We start from the raw sequence: 19576 nt of genomic DNA, 5'->3' as shown, positions 1-19576 counted from the left end.
CCTCTTTTTTAATGATACGGCGTACATGGTCTCACAATATTAAGATTGCCCAAAAAAATGACAATTTTGTTAAAGCTTTTCATCGTGCATTCATCAGGATAACTCACAAGAACTCAAATTTTTGGGGAAACCATCATTTTTGGCTGTATGAAAAAAAGAGATGATTGGTTGGTAAGTGCATGTTGCCAAGGAAAATGCATCAGTTAATGATAATTGACAGTTATTTGCTATCTTGAGATTATATTGATAATCATCCAAATTAATATTATGTAATTGGACAAAGGAGGGATTACTGCACATTATAAAAGCATTATTTATAGGACAATGATGTCATTCTTCACCTAAATAAACAGTATATTTCTGACTACCTTAGCTTTAACTCCATAGACCAGAGGTGTATGTAAAGTAAAAATAAATCAGCTTCTTTAAACAGTGATATTACTTTGAAACCATGTATTATGCATATAACTAAACACAAACAAGGATCTCCCTTTTCAATTACTTCCAATGGCTTTGTATCTGGGCAAGTAATAGACCTGATCTATGTAGTCTAGCAATTTAATGGTGACAATGGATTTTAGTCTTGCACAAAATATTGCTTAAAGTAATATTGCATAAAGTGTTTATTGCTTTCTTACAATATATGAAGAAGGTCTGACTAATCAAGGTAATCACACTTAAGAATTAAGTTTCATCTTCCTTGAGTGAGCAAATTCACCATGCCACATTCTACATAATGAAATTGCTTATCTGCATTTGGCAAAGGATTTTCTTTGAAAAAACAAGTAGATATCAGGAATGCACCAAAGTAGGGTCTGGAAAAAAAAAATCTAAAATGACAAAATGAAATTGAAGTTGGAATAATTAAAATAAAAATTTGCCCATTTTGTCTTCTTCGGAAGAAGATAACTAGTTAACGTAAGGACTGCTAAATATGCTAGATTTGGCTTTGTGGCATTAACTAATCCAGGAGCAAACTCATCAGATCAGTTTGATTTATAATAAGAGAAGGGAACTCTGGAGATATGGTTCATATAGAATATGCTTATCATGGAGATCAGTGTCAGCTGATTGTCTTTGGACACTTAAAACAAACTCTCTTCCAAATGACTCCAAGATCTTCCAAATTGGTAACATAATGAGTGGGCAATAGTCCAAATGACGGAATACACTGTTTTCCTGTCAAATACAGGACTTAAAAGTAGCGAACATTCATAGTACTTAGCATAGAATTCTATTCCCTCTCCCATTCCATAAGATAAATAAAAGGTCCATTTTATCAGGGCTTTCAGAAACAAACTAAAACCAAAGATTTTGACCCCAGGTCTGTGCCAAGTTAACTGATCTCATTCAGGGAATGGAAGAAGCCCTACAATTAAGCACAGAGTTTGAAATTATAGGGAAGAAGGAGGAGATCAAAGAATTCTCAAAGCTGGTCACAATTCAGCAGCTCCCATTGCAAAAATGTGTTGACCACATACCAGTTTGGACGGTGAGGCTCCTCTCTCCTCAGAGGGAGCAGCTTGCCAATAAGTGCTGCCTTAAGTTCACATATGGCAAATAAACAGTCAGTCAGTCAGTTAGGCGATATACTGGAAAGCTGCTGGTGCTCACTGAGCTATAGACTAGAATGATTCAACAACTTCAGGAGACAAAACTAGAGGATAAATACCTCAAAAATATGGATCTGGAACTTTCTTTTGATGATATTTAGTAGTCAAAGAACTAATGCTCTCATAGGTTCATTGCAAGTTTGTCATATTAATGCAATTAGGCTGTGTTTTTAAAAATAGGGTGATGCCTCCAATACGACACTCAAAAGGTGGTATATGGATATGGACGTGTTTAGAATGTGTCTTCACCAATTTGCAGTTTTATTCACAACATCCTCTCGTTCCCAAAAAGGAACACAAAATCAAGCTCAATGTAAATGGGTATAATCAAATAAGTTTGTCTACCCAGCTGCAAAATGGATTCCTCTGTCTGTTCTTTTAGAGATGAGATGCAATTGCCGCAGGTGGGTTAAGTGATCACCTTCTCATACCTGTCTCTATGAACAGCTTCATTTTTTTTTCCAAACTATTTCTACCATCTGCTTACCATTATTTTGATTAGACATACCCATCAGTTCTGGAGAGAAGAAAAAAAAGAAGCTGGTTAGTGGCTAGTTCCATCACTACATTCAGAACGATGGAGAGTTGCAGGCAGATTTGAAGCAAACAGCAAGCGATTACTTGGAGGTTAATGCAGTTCAGTGCAAAGCTGCAATCAGAGTCCAGTGATAATTTCAGTGTGATAAATCCTTAATAACTCAAAAATAAAAGGTGTCAACTTTACAAGGAGGGGATGGTGATACCTAAATTTTCCAAAAATAGTGTAGCATTAATAATAAAACACTGATCTCTTCAGATTAATCCTCTGTGCAGGCAACACATAGGGATGAACATTTTTCACATTCTTGTGCTCACTATGGAATCTTTCATTTCGAAGATAAAAGGAGAAAAACCAAAGTTGTAGTAATGAGAAATAAAAATTCAGAACAAATACTGGATGCGGTTTACTTCAACCTGAACACATACTGCACAGTCACACTGCAATCTGTAGCAGTCCATAATCGGTAATTATCCTGATTAAGTAGCTGAAGTATTTAAAACTAGAAGGAACACTTTGCTGGCTTATGAATATTTATATAGCACTTGTAAAAATCTGCCAAGGGGCTTCAAAAACCGAAATCAGGAAATTAATGCCTAGTCACGGACCGTGGCCAAAGGTTGCCCTAAAGTTGGTTTATCAGCGAATTTTATTTAAAATATGGAGACAGATGTGCTTGCAGTGGCCAGATAAAGTTTTGGATAGGAATGGAAGAGGTGGAACATGCTGATCTGTAAAATCAAATATGTGACAACTATCCAACCAAGTCAAGGAGGTTGAAGATAGATTCAACACGTTGATTGACTTTTTGGTGTCTCCATTTGTTTCTGCAGGTCTTCAGCTGTATACTCAGAGACCTCCTTGGAATCTAGTTCCATCTATTTTGCATAGTATGACACCATTTTCATGATGACTTTAGAAAAGAATTATACCAATGAAAGTTATTGAGCCAAGGAAGCTGTGAATGTCCAGTGCATTTATGCTGGTATTTTTGCTCTATTTTTGGGAAGGTGTGAAACTGAACAATTTTCACCCATGCTCTCAGAACAACCTACTTATTATTGAGTGAACAGGCAACCTATCATGAGGTCTCCAGCAATGATAGCCCAAAAGACACTAATATTTCCTACTCTCCACCCTTCTGTAGGAGATTCTTGGCCTCCATTCAGCATCTTTTCCCACACCCCAAGCAAAGTAGCTGAGAGCAAAAAGTCAAATGGGATGAGGCAATTGAATCTGCACTTCACTGTGCATTGATATCCAAAATCATTTGCCTAAAGCACACTTCTCATCACCTGAAAACCATACAGTTCAATTTTACACCAAACACTCAACATATTCCGGGATTTTTTTGTTTTATTAACCACAGGTTAGATCAAACAATTTGCAAGCCTTTGCATTGCTGTCACTTTAGATCTATTTAATCAACATAAGCAAAAATTAAATGTTTTAGTGAATATAACAATTCAAAATCCAAACTACAACAAACAAATCCATGTATGTGTTTAGGGATTTTAATACAGGGAAATGTTTAGTACCTCACCTTTACTGTAGCAACAGAGACAATACATTTCTGTATTGCTACAACAAATTGTTGTAACAAAATATTGGGAAATTCCATACAGGATGGTGGTTATTATCCAAGGGGAAAAATAGGTAAGCAATTAGGGCAACTTCTATGAGGTTTAGAGGACTTAAACTGGGGATGTGTTGAGAAGCTGGATGGTGATGCTGATCTATAAAAAAGGATGAGGTTATTGCGTGTTTCTCCCATCCTATACATTCTTGTGCTTTCACGTGCAAATATACAGAACATCTCACTGAAATCTAGAAGCATCTACCTGAGCTGTAGCTGTCCGTGGAGGACTGGGAGATTGATCGAGAAAGTGAACGACGACCTATTTTTGTTGGACGTTTGTTGAACTCTTGCTTCTGGTCAGCAAACTGGATCTGCTATTGAAAAAAAAATAGAAACAGTATTTATTGTTATGGAGGTCAAGATTCTGAGATCAGCATGCTTAGGATGTCTATTATGATCCTAGCTGATGTTACAACTGGACAAGTCAAATTCCAGAATATGGCTTGATAGATCACATTTGTCTTTATTTTCATCAATCACTGAAACAAAATTACACAAGACAACAGTTTCTTTCACAGAACTACAGTTTATTGCACAAAAGAAAGGTACAAAGTGCAAGTCTGGAAGTATCTGTAGAAAAAGGGTTCACGTTTCCAGTCAAGAAAAGTCACACACAACTCAAAATGTTAACTCTATTTCCCTTGCTGCAAGAGCGTTTTCAGACTTTATATTTTTTAATACCTTCATTTAATCCCAAGCATTGGGCATCATGCATGATCATTCTTCTCTCTCCCTCTACCAGTTCTCTCTTTTGCTCTTTTCCTCCTCCCCAAAAACAGAATTCCCTAGATAGTGAGATGGAGATTCTGCCTTTAGTGTCAAGTAATGACACAATTGCTAACATATGTCAACGTTGCACTAAAACTTGGAGACTTATGTCAGACCAGCGATAAATTAGTATAGCAACACTCCAGGTGTTATCAGGCCAAGATTAGAAATTGGTCACTGCTACATTTGTTTACTTGTAAACCATAACTACCATTAGAGGAGCTCAGTAAAGCAGATAAAAGATCATGCACGGATGTAACCACTTTGAAGTACAAGTGGACCAGTTATTTAGCATTCCAAAGTAATTGCAATTAACATAGTACACCAGCAAAAGGGTTCCCCAAGTGTTACGAAGCAGTATAATTTCATAACATATGCTTAGCGCTATGCTCCTTCATGCAAGTTGATTATGCAAGCTTTTCGTAATCCATTTCTAACCAAGATTCAGTGATGTATACGTTTACTATGGAAACATGCAGCAGTGACATTACCTAGATTGTGTTGAGATAGACAGGTTTCATCATTACTGTATACATCAATACAAAAGTAATAGAATAACTCTGGCATGAATGACAGCTTGGCTCAGTTCATAATATACACCAAAATCAGAAAGGTGTAGGTTCAAGCCTTACTTGATGCCTAATTGTATCACGTAGGCTGGATTTCTAGTGCAGAGCTGAAGGATTACCAACCTCTGTTAAATCACCATTCCTTAACTGAAATGTCAAACCATGTCAATAAACTGATAAAATAAGAGAAGAAAGAATTATAAGAAAAGAGTTCAAAACAAATCTCAAGGAATAAAAATGATTTTTTTTCTGTCCAAGCCCGTCTGACCAAAACAAAATATGGATATTCAGTCATGACTCCAACCTGGTACAGTGCCATACGTAAAGGCCAAATGTTCTCCCTGGTATAGACCCACACAACAAAACAAAGAAGTACAAAAAATTTTGCTGCTTCTCCTTGTTTGTATAATGTCAATGACAAACCAGAGGGGTTTTAGCCAGCTGAAGCAAAGATGATGTATTCTTGACCAAAACTAAATTTCGGACAGAGTTACAAAATTAAAAAATAGAATAAAAAAGTGAGCAGAGCAGATATTAACTAGATTACTTTTTTTTCCAGGTCTGAAATGTTGCTTAGTAGTCCACAATCTTTTTGAACAGACACTGAAACTGGTAGACAAAGTCCACATTACCAATCCTCCAACTTATACAGCTTGCAATTTTTGTCACTTTTTTAAAATGACAGCTAAAATGCTTTGAAATATATATCCAGAAAACCCTGAACACTATAACTAAAGTATTAAAATCAAAACAGGAATGTACTGACCAAAGTATTTTCCCAGGACTGGTGGAATTAACATATAGGAATAAAACTAAATTTAAACTAGATGTTTTACGTTCACTACAAATACACTAAAACTAAAATTCAATATCCAGAGAAGTCCAAAATGATAATTAAAATGATTGCTCAGAACTAAAACTGAATTGTCATAAACCACAAGAAGTTAGAAAGCTCAAAGAAACCTTACCACGCCAAGAAAAACTGGATAAATACTGTTTTATCCCTGAACTGCACATCACAACAACGAGCGTGTCAAGGTCCAAAAAGACAACATTCAATTCCTCAGCTCACCCAGGCAATTTCAGCCAACCCAGCAGAGTTTCACCCTCCATACCTGCTTAGGAATAGGATTACAGCAGGTCACTCTTTGTTGATTAAAGCCTTGCTGTTGGATATTTCTGGGTATAACTGACACTTAATCAGTACTATACATACATTTGTGCTACTGTCCTTTCCAATCTTCACTCTGCTTCAACTACACTTTTTAAATTTGCCAATGGTGTTTCTAAGGACTTAGATTAGAATTTTTTTTTAAGAAACTGAACTCCCAGACCAATTAACAATGCTTATCTGCAAAGAATTAATGAGGCCATTGTTTAGCTGTTACATGGTTTTGCATCTAAACAACTAATGACGTTGTTCTATCAGCATCTGTGAAATCTTAATTGCACAGAAACTTGAATGAGGATCAGCTGCATTGCCATAACTTGAAATCATTGTTGATGCAGTTTTCTAAGTTTTAATCAGATTTGTTTGAAAACTAGCAGATATTATCAAATATACCAACAAATTAGTTCTAAAGAACAATAATAAAGAAACTTCTGTGCACCAGATTATTTTCCTTTCAAATACAAAATTAACTTCTTCTAATTAATAGCCTTGTAACAGCCTTGGGGACCAGAAACCACAGGTCTCTTACAGCATTCACTGGAATGAAATAATCCTCAGTGTACAAATACCTTTAAATAATATTAGAACAATGCTCAAGCAAGTAGGAATTGAAAGTTAATAAACATTACGGTTTAAACCAGCATCAATTTGTTTAACCAGATCAGTACTCTCCTTCACTATACGGCAAAAGAGACAGAGGAAAGATTCAAGTTCTTTAAGAAAGTATCCAGGTCTATGAAGGGACATGGTTGCCTGTGGAACAGTGATACTATAATACTGAGACAGCAGTTTGGCTAGTCGGAGGGAAAATAACTACATTACCATTTTCTATCAACAGAGGTCATCAGTGTATTCCAGAACTTAACCCTCCTGCGCGAATTTATTAACAGAAAAACTAAAGGGGCAAAATGTAGATCCAGTAAGAAACACAAATATAATAACTGTCCTTTGAGTACAAAGCCAAATCATTTGTGGCAAAAATGCAGGATTTAACAGGCACCATCCTAAAACTGGGAATGCGATTCTGGATCTGCAGGCATGAGGAAGCAGCGATCAAACTAGTCATTATTCATGGTAAAGTGTTTCACTATCAGGATGGGAATCAGAAACTGGTTATCGGATACTTGTCAGAAAAAAATTCAGTGATAATTGGCAAAGGCTTGTCCTCAAAATATAATTTCCACCTTTATACCTATTCAAGGAATTCAATGCTTGGGAAAACGTCCAATAATAGATTAGGCTCTTACCAGAAAAAAGAATGCCCAAACCAAAAAACTTTGGATAAGCAGAATTCAAGAAAACAGCACAACCTTTGTCAATTGGAAAAGAGCCTATATTCACATAGGACTTCTCATAAAACGTTAGTGGGGCCACAGGGAATGCAAATAGAGAAAAACCACAGTCAATATCCTTTTTCTGAAAACGCAGATTCTTGCAGGGGTACAGCCACACAGTGATTAACATCTGCCTTCCCCCATTCTACCATATACCCGAGCGCAGCATGTACAAATAGACAGTCCAACGGCACAGGACACTTCAGCTGAATCTGACTTCCCCCAACTTGAACTGCTGGGAAAGCAGTGTCACAAGTAGTAACTTTCTTTTTCAGTAAATCAGTGACCTGGACGTCAATTATAGTTTCCTAATTGCTGAACCAACTCATATCAGCAAAATCAGCATGGAGCAAAAAACAAACATGGGACCTGTTGGTGTATACTATAATAACTGCACAATGCCACCTGTACTGCCTGTGGAAGAGAACAAAAAAGCTGTACATTTCCATTGACTCACCTTTCTCAAAGACTACAGCTGCTATCAGATCCTTGCTACCCAAGATGATGAATAACCAGAGAATGTTTTAAAAAGTAAGATATTTTACAAAAACACAAAACAATCTGGTTAATAAAGATTGCAGTGCATGTTTAGTGTTTGGGATAACAGCATTCAGTTTTTGGGTTAATGAGTTTTGCTATTGGTAAGATCAACTTCTTTGTTCCAGATCTTAAACTCTTACTCGTGATTACTACCTAGCAAACCCTGTCAAAAGTGTGGATACGATTTGTGCAGGATCAAATTTAGCTAATGATATCTGCAGTATTTGAATAATCCAACACAGTCCATGGACTCAAATTATATGGGAACAGTGAGAAAATTCACAATCAACAGTTCTAAAATAACCAATGAAGAATCAAAGATGGGAGAAAAAAAAACAAGATATTGAGTGAAAAGATATTCCTATACAGACACAGGAACTGCACTGTAACTGCCCATGCTTAGTATACTTTCAAACACTTTCTACTTTGCTTCCCACTGCTATCTCAAACCTTCTTATTCCCACTCATCCATCGTCTTAACCTCTTACCACCAGTCAGCCTTCCTGACCTGCTCCTGCTTGCCAAATGTACTGACCCCCTCTAGTTCAGCACTCTTTCCGTACCTCCAGCTCACTCTCCTCCCCCAAGTCCTCCCTCAGTGAGTGTTTGCACATACAAAAGGTAGTAAATGGTAACCAGAGAGATCTGGAGAGATACTGATTAATTATTGCCCTTACATTAGTGTTATTATACTCGGGCACTTAAGTCTCCCTGTCTAGTTTTCACAATTATCATGAACAGGCTGAATATTTTTGAGAAACAAGATTTAATTATATGTTAGCACAAATACTAACCAGACTATGCAGAGGAGTAACACCCCACCAAAACAAAATTAAATATAAATACAGATGGCAATACTACAACATGATTACTTCATCTAATAGCATAGTGTCTGAAAAGGAGCCCTCCAAAATCATGTGTATTTGTAGAGGAGACAAAAGTAAGAGAAAGCTCCATTCCCCATTTAATACGTAATAGACTCCAGCTTCTGAAATTAAATGAGAACATCTGCAAGAAAAGTCGACAATTCAGTCCCTCAAGGCTGCACCACCACTCAATATAATCATGATTGACCTTCAGTCTCAGCTCTACTTTCCCATGATCCTCCAAAAGATCAAACATCTGTTCATCTCAGCCTTAAATATATCCCCAATAGTGGAGCACCCACAACTTTCTCAGGTAGATTCAACATCCTGCGATTGAAGAAGTTTCTCCTCATCTCAGTCTTAAATAATCAATCCCTTCCCCTGAGGCTATGTCTATGTTCTAGATCCCCTACCCAGAAATAAAGCTCAGCAACTATCCCATCAAGCCCTTTCAGACTCATATTTCATTGAGATAATAGGAGTCTTCTAAACTCCAGAGAATACAACCCAGGCTTCCACATGTGATCTCACCAAAGCCCCATACAACTGTAGTTGGACTGACTTATTCTTATATAGTACTTACAATCTTATTGCAATAAAGGCTACGTGCTATCTACCTTCTAAACTGCTTGCTGCACACTGCATGCTAACCACGTGTTTAAATAGTGTGTTTGGTAATGCAGAGCTTAAACACTGCTGGAAAAAAAAGACATGCTGTCAAAGAGATGTGTGAATGCATATATGTTGCTTCAGGCAAGCATAACTGAACCTGCCTGATAAATTGTAAGTTGATTCTTACCAAGACCAAGAGAGATTCCTGGTGGACCATGTGATAGAAAGAATATTGCAGCCTCAACCATCGCTATAATAGTAAAAACAGTACTGAGTAACTCAGACTCTAAGTGAACATTAGCACTGCCACAAAAGGTCCTACAATTTGTTCTAATGTCCCTGGTTAGCTGATTCTCACTTTTTCCCCTTATCATCAACTTTATGGTCACTTATTGCTGGTTGGCATTCTCAAGTTTACCTTCTTTGCAACATTATAGCCTCTTCTTTTAATCTAAAGCTATCTTTAACCAAGGTAAGCCGCAGATGGATTTTTCTAGTTGAGTTTGTGTTTTGTAATGGAATGTATTTTTGTTGGAACATTTTGAATTGTTTCCTTAAATATTTCTCGCTGTTTATTAACTGCCATAGCTTAGAATTTATTTACCCAAACTTAGGCAACTTAATCTTATATCTACGTAACTGACTAATTTAAAGATGCCCGTCTGAGACAGGAGTATCTCTGTAAAAAATAATGTGGAATTTAACTGTTCATATTTTCCCACAGTACTATTTTAGAGGGTTTTGAAGGTGGAGAGATAAATTGGCAGGATTAGGGAGGGCATTGATTCCCAATCATGAAAGGGAAATCATCCTTCGGAAGTGTGTTGAGTCTTCTGGGGATGTTATTTGTAGTTGAAGGAGAATCAGTGAATGTGGTGTATTTGGATTTTCAGAAGGCGTTTGATATGGCCCAATCCAGGAGATTTGTACATAAAATTACAGCGCATAAAATTGGGTATAATATACTAGTATGAAATGAGATTGGTTAAAAGAGGCATAGGAATAAATGGAGACAACAAGGTGCAGAGCTGGATGAACACAGCAGGCCAAGCAGCATCATAGGAACAGGAAGGCTGACGTTTCGGGCCTAGACCCTTCATCAGAAAGGGGGGAGGGGAAGGGAGTTCTGAAATAAATAGCGAGAGAGGGGAAGGTGGATAGAAGATGGATAGAGGAGAAGATAGGTGTAGAGGAAACAGACAGGTCGAAGAGGCGGGGATGGAGCCAGTAAAGGTGAGTGTAGGTGGGGAGTTAGGGAGAGGATAGGGCAGTCCAGGGAGGACGGACAGGTCAAGGGGGCAGGATGAGGTTAGTAGGTAGGAGATAGGGGTGGGAGGAGGGGATAGGTGGGAGGAAGAACAGGTTAGGGAGGCAGGGACGAGCTGGGCTGGTTTTGGGATGCGGTAGGGGGAGGGGAGATTTTGAAGCTTGTGAAATCCACATTGATACCATTGGGCTGCAGGGTTCCCAAGCGGAATACGAGGTGCTGTTCCTGCAACCTTCGGGTGGCATCATTGTGGCACTGCAGGAGGCCCAGGATGGACATGTCGTCTGAGGAATGGGAGGGGGGAGTTGAAATGGTTCGCGACTGGGAGGTGCAGTTGTTTATTGCGAAACAAGCGTAGGTGTTCTGCAAAGCGGTCCCCAAGCCTCCGCTTGGTTTCCCCGATGTAGAGGAGGCCACAATGGGTACAGCAGATGCAGTATACCACATTGGCAGATGTGCAGGTGAACATCTGCTTGATGTAGAAAGTCTTCTTGGGGCCTGGGATGGGGGTGAGGGAGGAAGTATGGGGGCAGGTGTAGCACTTCCTGCAGTTGCAGGGAAAAGTGCCGGGGGTGGTGGGGCTGGAGGGGAGTGTGGAGCGACAAGGGAGTCACGGAGAGAGTGGTCCCTCCGGAAAGCAGATAAGGGTGGGGAGGGAAAGATGTCTTTGGTGGTGGGATCAGATTGCAGATGGCGGATGTGTCGGAGGATGATGCATTGGATATGGAGGTTGGAAAAAAAAAAAAAAAAAAAAAAAAGGGGAGGGCCGGGGGATTCTTTTTTGGTCATTATTGCGGGGACGGGGTGTGAGGAATGAGTTGCGGGAAATGTGGGAGACACGGTTGAGGGCATTCTCGACTGTATCGGCGCCGCCTCGTGCTCCCACGAGGAGCTCGAACAGTTCATCCACTTCACCAACACCTTCCACCCCAACCTTAAGTTCACCTGGACCATCTCTAATACCTCTCTCTCCTTCCTGGACCTCTCTGTCTCCATTTCGGTCAACCACCTAGAAACCGATATCCATTTCAAGCCCACCGACTCCCACAGCTACCTAGAATACACCTCCTCCCACCCACCTTCCTGCAAAAATGCCATCCCCTATTCCCAATTCCTTCGCCTCCGCCGCATCTGCTCCCAGGATGAGGCATTCCACTCCCGTACATCTCAGATGTCCTCGTTTTTCAAGGACCGCAACTTCCGCCCCTCAGTGGTCAAGAACGCCCTCAACAGTGTCTCCCACATTTCCCGCAACTCATCCCTCACACCCCGTCCACGCAATAACAACCAAAAAAGAATCCCCCTCGTCCTCACGTACCACCCCACCAATCTCCGGATCCAACGCATCATCCTCCGACACTTCCGCCATCTGCAATCCGACCCCACCACCAAAGGCATCTTTCCCTCCCCACCCTTATCTGCTTTCCGGAGGGACCACTCTCTCCGTGACTTCCTTGTCCGCTCCACACTCCCCTCCAGCCCCACCACACCCGGCACTTTTCCCTGCAACCGCAGGAAGTGCTACACCTGCTCCCATACCTCCTCCCTCACCCCCATCCCAGGCCCCAAGAAGACTTTCCACATCAAGCAGATGTTCACCTGCACATCTGCCAATGTGGTATACTGCATCCGCTGTACCCGGTGTGGCTTCCTCTACATCGGGAAAACCAAGCGGAGGCTTGGGGACCGCTTTGCAGAACACCTACGCTCGGTTTGCACTAAACAACTGCACCTCCCAGTCACGAACCATTTCAACTCCCCCTCCCATTCCTCAGACGACATGTCCATCCTGGGCCTCCTGCAGTGCCACAACGATGCCACCCGAAGGTTGCAGGAACAGCAACTCATATTCCGCTTGGGAACCCTGCAGCCCAATGGTATCAATGTGGATTTCACAAGTTTCAAAATCTCCCCTCCCCCTACTGTATCCCAAAACCAGCCCAGCTCATTCCCGCCTCCCTAACCTGTTCTTCCTCCCACCTATCCCCTCCTCCCACCTCAAGCCGCACCCCCATCTCCTACCTACTAACCTCATCCCGCCCCCTTGACCTGTCCGTCCTCCCTGGACTGACCTATCCTCTCCCTAACTCCCCACCTACACTCACCTTTACTGGCTCCATCCCCGCCTCTTCGACCTGTCTGTTTCCTCTACACCTATCTTCTCCTCTATCCATCTTCTATCCGCCTCCCCCTCTCTCCCTATTTATTTCAGAACCCCCTCCCCTCCCCGCCAATTTCTGATAAAGGGTCTCGGCCCGAAACGTCAGCCTTCCTGCTCGGCCTGCTGTGTTCATCCAGCTCTGCACCTTGTTGTCTCGGATTGTCCAGCATCTGCAGTTCCTACTATCTCCGATAGGAATAAATGGGCTATTTTGAAGATGGCCAGCTGTGACTTGGTGGGAATCGGCGCTTGGACCACAGCTGCTCACAATCTATATAAATGATTTAGGTACGGGGACCAATAGCAAAATTCCCACATTTGCCAATGACACAAAACTAGGTGGCAACGTAAACAGTGAGGACGATGCAAGAAGTCTTCATGCAGACTTGGACAAGTTAACCAAACAGGCAAGAACATGGCAGATGTAACACAAGGGTGAAATTATCCACTGTGATCGAGAAAACAAAGACAGAATACTCCTTAAAATGTTGGGCAGTCGAGAAGAATGGGTGTCTAAGGGACCTGTGTGTCCTTGTTCATAAATCACTAGCATGCCGTTGTAATAATCTTTAAGAAAGACAGAAGGCATGTTTACCTTGATTGCAAGGAGATTTGAGTATAGAATTAGACATTTATTCTCACAATCATATAAAGCATTGGTTTGACTGCACATGGAACATTGTGTACTGTTTTGATCTCTTTGTCCAAGGAAGGATGCATTTGCCATGGAAGGAATGCAATGGAGGTTCACCAATCTAATCCCTGGGATGGTAAGATTATTTAATGAGGAGAGATTAAGGAATATGACCCTGCATTCTCTAGAACTTTGAAGCATGAGAAGTAATCCCATTGGAATTTACAAAATTCTTTACATGGGATGTTTCCTTTGGCTGGTGCATCTAGAACATGGAACATAATCTCATAATAAGGGATAGGCCATTTTAGACTGAGATGAAGAGGGATTTCTTCACCCAGAAGATGGTGGATCTTAAGAATTCTCCACCCAAGAGGACTGTGTAAGCTTCATCATTGAGCACGCTCAAGACAGAAGTCAACAGATTATTGGTACTAATGACAACACAGGATTTGCAGTGTGCAGGAAATTAGCGTTAAGATAGATGTTCAGCTGTTATCTAATTGAATGGGAGAGCAGACTCAACAGGTTGAATCATTTAATCCTATGATTTCCTAGATTGGGCCCTTGGGAGTGGTAGAAAGTGAAGCAGAGGCCAGATTTGGAAGAGGAAAGTTGGACAAGACATACGGCCAGTTAATAAAGAGATAGATAGGGCCATGAAAAGATTGTAAACATATTTGTGGATCATCAGCCAATGCTGGTTAGTAAGAACAGGTGTAAAAGGTGAGCAGGTTAGGATAAAGCAGCAAAATGTTAAATGAGCTGAGGTTTTCAAAGGGTGGAGAACTGCAAGTGGACCAGAAGAACAGATGAATATTAAAAATGTCAGAACTAGGAACAGCAGGCAATTCAGCTCTGAGACCGCTCTACCATTTAATATAGTCCTGGCTAATCTCATCTGCTTTCCTGTCTACTCCCCATCGCCTTTTACCAGTTATCAATTAAAAATCTGTCTATTGTCCCCTTAAATTTATTCAATGTCCTGGTGTCCACTGCACTGTGGGGTAGTGAATGCCATAGGTTTACCATTCTGTCACCCTTTAGCCTAAAATTAGGCCATCTCATTCTAGATTGCACTACAAGGATAAACATCTGCCTACTTTGTCAATCACTTTCAGTATTGCACATACCTCAACCAGATCTCCTTTCACTCATGTACTGTTATACATGATATTGTTACATCTCAATTGAGTAGCAGGCTGGAAATCAAACCATGCTATTCCTGAAGTCATCACAAAAGTTAAAGATTTTATCTGAATATGCAGAAATTCCCAATTTATCTAAGACTGACAGAAAACATGGACCATTTTCCTGTACTTAAGAATTACTATTTATTACAAATAAATACACGCTAGTTTCAGGTAAGCAAGCATCTGTTGACTTTTAACTTTAACAGTTAAAACTCCTACCCTCTTCTAAACTTCCCCTACATGTGCGCACATACGTACAGACAGACAGATATACATACAAAAAATTGTGGTGTTATGCGTAGAGGAAAAAAAATTGGGGAAGCAGTGAATAGCCCATTCCGCACATTTCGCTGTGATGAACCATTTAATTGTCAGGATTTTCTGTTCTTTAATCTCTCTTAACATTCTTTTCTCTGTTTTGAAGGAGGCACAGGTGATTGGTATACTAACAGCAAAGTTTCTTACCACTGGTCAATGGCTACAGCTTACAGCAGCTACTGAGAGTGTAAACTGACTTTCTTTCGGCTTTAGGTATTTTTCAGACCTGAAACGTTAACTCTGATCCTTTTCTTCACAGATGCTGCCAGACCCACTGAACGTTTCCAGCAACTTCCGTTTTTGTTCCTGATTTACAGCATCCACAGTTCTCTCAGTTTTTACCATATGCACAAGCTTCTATTCCTCCATCACTGATGGTACGTGGTAGCAGTGTGTATTATCTACAAGATGCACTGCAGAAATCCACCAAAAATCCTTAGACAGCACCTTCCAAACCCATGACCATTTCCATCTAGAAGGACAAAGACAGCAGATTCATGGGAACACCCCTACCTGGAAGTTCCCTCCAAGTCATTCCCCATCCTGACTTGGAAATATATCACCGCTCTTTCATTGTCACTGGATAAAAATCCTGGAAATCCCCCCTTAAACGCACTGTGGATCTACCTACCAGCACATGGACTGCAGCAGTTCAAGAAGGCAGATCACCACCACCATCTCAAGGGCAACTAGGCAATAAATGCTGGCCAGCCAAAGATACCTATGTCCCATGAACAAATGAAAGAAAACTTGAAAGGATGGCCTTTCAGCCAAAACTGAATGTCAGACAAAGTCTGACAGAATGGGACAGTGTGTGGGTTGAGGCAGAAGGTAGAAGTCGGTATGAACACCACAAATGTGAAAAGTTCTCTCATGTCTTAGGATAACTGACAGCAGACAAATGGTGAAAGGGGGTGCCAAAGTCAAGAAAATCTTTCTTACACCAAGGGACAGATAGCTTGTCACCAAGTACAGATTATCATCCCTCATTGAATCTGCAAATGGTTGGCTCTCTCACAAAATACAACAGGCAATGCACTGTGTAGCAGAAATACTTGCATGCTTTTCATTGGCTCAAAATTGTACTATTTGCAATTAAGAAAATTTGTTAACAATACATAATCCAAACAGACAGATGTCTCACTTCAAAAATACCCAATGCAATAAATTATTCAAAAAATATAAATATTTTGTAATGTTCTTCAATTAATCATATCTTTCACTTCAGGAGGTGACAAGACCATAAATCATATAACAAATTCTCCTGTTGTACAGTTTTAAATGCTCTCCTAGACACTACTACTAAAATCTAACACTGTACTGCGGCAAACACTCAACAGGAGAAGTGACCAATATTTAACCAACCTCACAGAACTCCTGGTAACACTGCAAAATTTGGTTTCCGAAATACGTACTGGCCCTCTAAAATAGGTTCATATTGCTGAATAAAATTTTTATGCTACAAGACTTTACAGCATTAATGCTCCAATGAGGGAGCTCAAAAGCTGCAATAACTGACTCCCAACCCTCCATTTCTCAAGTTTAGCTAAGGTACAGAATTAACACCTTCAAATGACCAAAACTAAATGGTTGAGATCCAATTTTGCAAAGTTTTTAAAAGAAAAATTAAATACTTTTTGTCACAAAATGTCAGATCATTTAAAGCTTGATTTTTAGATTCCACTAAAATTTATATGTCTGCCTCTACAAGCATTGCAAACAGTTCTAAGATTCGTGCTTAGAAACATCACAAGTTTGAGCAAGTAAAAAGAGATCTGTCCATGGCTTACTCTCTAATAGAATTGCATTCACTTCATGCATCAAAACTTTTTCAATTTAATTGTAGAAATCAGACAGGCAAAATAAAAATATTCCATTAGCTGTTGCATTTAAGCTTCCTTCCCAATAACCACAGAAGTACTCAATACTTTCAGTATGAACCTAATATTTAAAGCAGTAATTTCCAGGAGGCATTCTTTCCTCCTGCAAACAATCGCAGCAGACAAGGTTAGACCTCACACATTTATACCTAGACTTTAGGTATATATAGCAAATCACAGAAAACAGACTCAGTAATAAATTGATTTAGTAAAATCTCAGTTTCATTTTACACACGCATACAGCCCAAAGGAGCTTAGCAGAACATCACCTATGTCAATGTTACCCTGTAGTCACAATTAAACATAACCAAGGAAACCCAGCGAGACTCCACTTCTAGGAAAACAAATAACAGTCTCACCTGTGTTTTAGTAAATGCAATAGAAGCAGCTCAAAAAAAACTATGCACAACTGAATCTACCATTAACTGCAGAAAGAAGACAGGTTAGTAATTCAATAAAATTTTGTGGGGATATTGTCACTAAGACTTGCAAGTCTAATCTACATACTTTCATTTGAACCCACATCCACCATTTATTGTCAATATAAAGTGATTCTGAGTTCCAGATGCCCAGGTTCAGTATAACAGAGCACATTAACATCCTGACATGCAAAACAGCAGCACCACCACCCCTTCACCCATTCAAACTGGGAGTTCCAGAAGTACACAACATAAACCCAGCCAAAGATTAAATTACTCACTCAATCACACTGAAATCATAAGACAGGAGTACAAATACCTCTGGTGAAAAATTTGGGCTACAGGCCAACATGGGCTTGACAAGCTCAAACATAAGCTAGATAAACAAACAGAGTGGTGTTGAGGCATGATTCAACGACCTGATCTGCTAGATGATTTTCATTAATTTGGACACTAGAAAGCAAGATAATTAAAATTTGTTGCATCTAGATTGCTTTGATTTGGCAAGAGTTAAATTGTGCAATCTGAACATTTGCTCCCTATCCACAATAGAAATCCTTAAGTTTGTTTGGTAACAAAGTAACAGGGGAACAAACCAGTGGTCAGCAGCTGAAAAGTTCCTCAATGAGATCCAATCTGAAAATTGGGGCAGATATGGATTGAAGATAAACTTTCACAAGATGAGCAAATAATTCTAGTATTATCGTGAGATCCCAAAAGAAAAGTAGAAACAAACAAGCTGTGACAAATTAGCAAACACAACTAATTGTCCAGAAGACAGCCAGACCTTAAAAACTATGAGCAGTCCATATTTTATGCTTCTGCTGCATTGTGAAAGAACAGGAAAATACAACATTTCAATGCATGCTGAGACCCATCCACTCACAGCAAAGTACAAAGTTAAATGGGGTAAGGTTTGTTAATTACCATCAACGTAGCAGATTCCTGTAGTAAAAGAGATATAATTTAGGATGTATACTGAAGGGGAGAGAACGTCAGGCCAAAGATTGGCTAATTTCAGGATGGGGAGGATCACTGCAATAGTGCAGAAGGACACCATTTGGCCCATCGTGCCAGCATCAGCTCTTCAACAAGCATTGTTATCTGGTGCCAATTTTCTTCCTAATGCCTATACCCTTGCACACTATTTCCATCCAAATAATCATCGATTGCCCTCTTGAATGGCTCGACTGAACCTGCCTCCACGACATTTCCTGGCAGTGCATTCCATACCTTAACTACTCTCTGTGTGGAAGTATCTTTGAGATCACCTTTGCTTCCTTTGCACCTCACCTTAAGTAGACATTCTCTTTTTTTTTAAAGAGCAGGAACACCTCTCCTTATCGATCCTATCCAGCCTACTCAATTCGGAAAATTCTACCAAATCTCTTTTCAGCTTTTTCTCCAAGGAGAATAGTCCCAACTTCTTCAAACTATCCTCATAGCTGACTTTTCTCATTCTTGGAACCATTCTTATAAATTGCTTCTGCACTCTCTCCAACGCACTCACATCTTTTATGTATTTTGGCACAATACGCCAGTTGAAGTCTAACAAGCTCAACATCACCTCCTTGCTCTTGAACTCTATATCCCTATAGATAAAGCAGGGGACACTGCATGCCTTATGAACTGCTCTCTCCTTCTATCCTGCCACCTACAATAATATGTCCAAATCCTTTTGCTCCTGCACTCCCTTTAGAATTGAACCCTCTATTTTGTATTATCTTGTATGTTCTTCCTCCACCTCACATTTCACTGCATCGAATCTCATTGCCACCTATCCACCTAACCATGTGGCAGCCTGGTTCCAACATCAAGTGGCCAAAATGTTGGAACGCCAACAGCTGAGTGTCAATGGCTGGATTGCAAGGATTCTCAGGCTGTACATCAGACAACTCAACTTGGGAGCATTACAATTTCTTCATGATATATGAAAATCATCCAATTTTTGAGCTTAATAAAGGAACATTTTCAATAATGTATGTATTTTTTGACAATTTTGTTCTAACTGATATTGAGGCTAAATGAATAATAGTCCCGCGTCAAAGACACAA

General features: G+C 40.0%; 1 protein-coding gene across 7 annotated transcripts in view; it reads right to left on the bottom strand.

Moving 5' to 3' along the window:
* Positions 1-19576, bottom strand: part of ahcyl2b (adenosylhomocysteinase like 2b) — an 83188-nt gene that overhangs the window by 36372 nt on the left and 27240 nt on the right. For 2 of the 7 annotated variants that reach the window (XM_048610094.1, XM_048610097.1), the window contains exons 2-3: positions 3993-4104; positions 2101-2130 (exon numbers count right to left, since the gene is read on the bottom strand). In XM_048610094.1, the coding sequence (XP_048466051.1) occupies positions 2101-2130; positions 3993-4104 (142 nt within the window). The remainder of the gene's footprint in view (positions 1-2100; positions 2131-3992; positions 4105-19576) is intronic. The other 5 variants (XM_048610099.1, XM_048610100.1, XM_048610098.1 and 2 more) reach the window with 4 other exon arrangements.

This window comes from Rhincodon typus, chromosome 22 (genome assembly GCF_021869965.1).
Source record: "Rhincodon typus isolate 14 chromosome 22, sRhiTyp1.1, whole genome shotgun sequence".
Taxonomy (NCBI): Eukaryota; Metazoa; Chordata; class Chondrichthyes; order Orectolobiformes; family Rhincodontidae; genus Rhincodon; species Rhincodon typus.
Note: the sequence above shows the minus strand (reverse complement) of the source record. Positions and strands in the feature narration are given on the sequence as shown.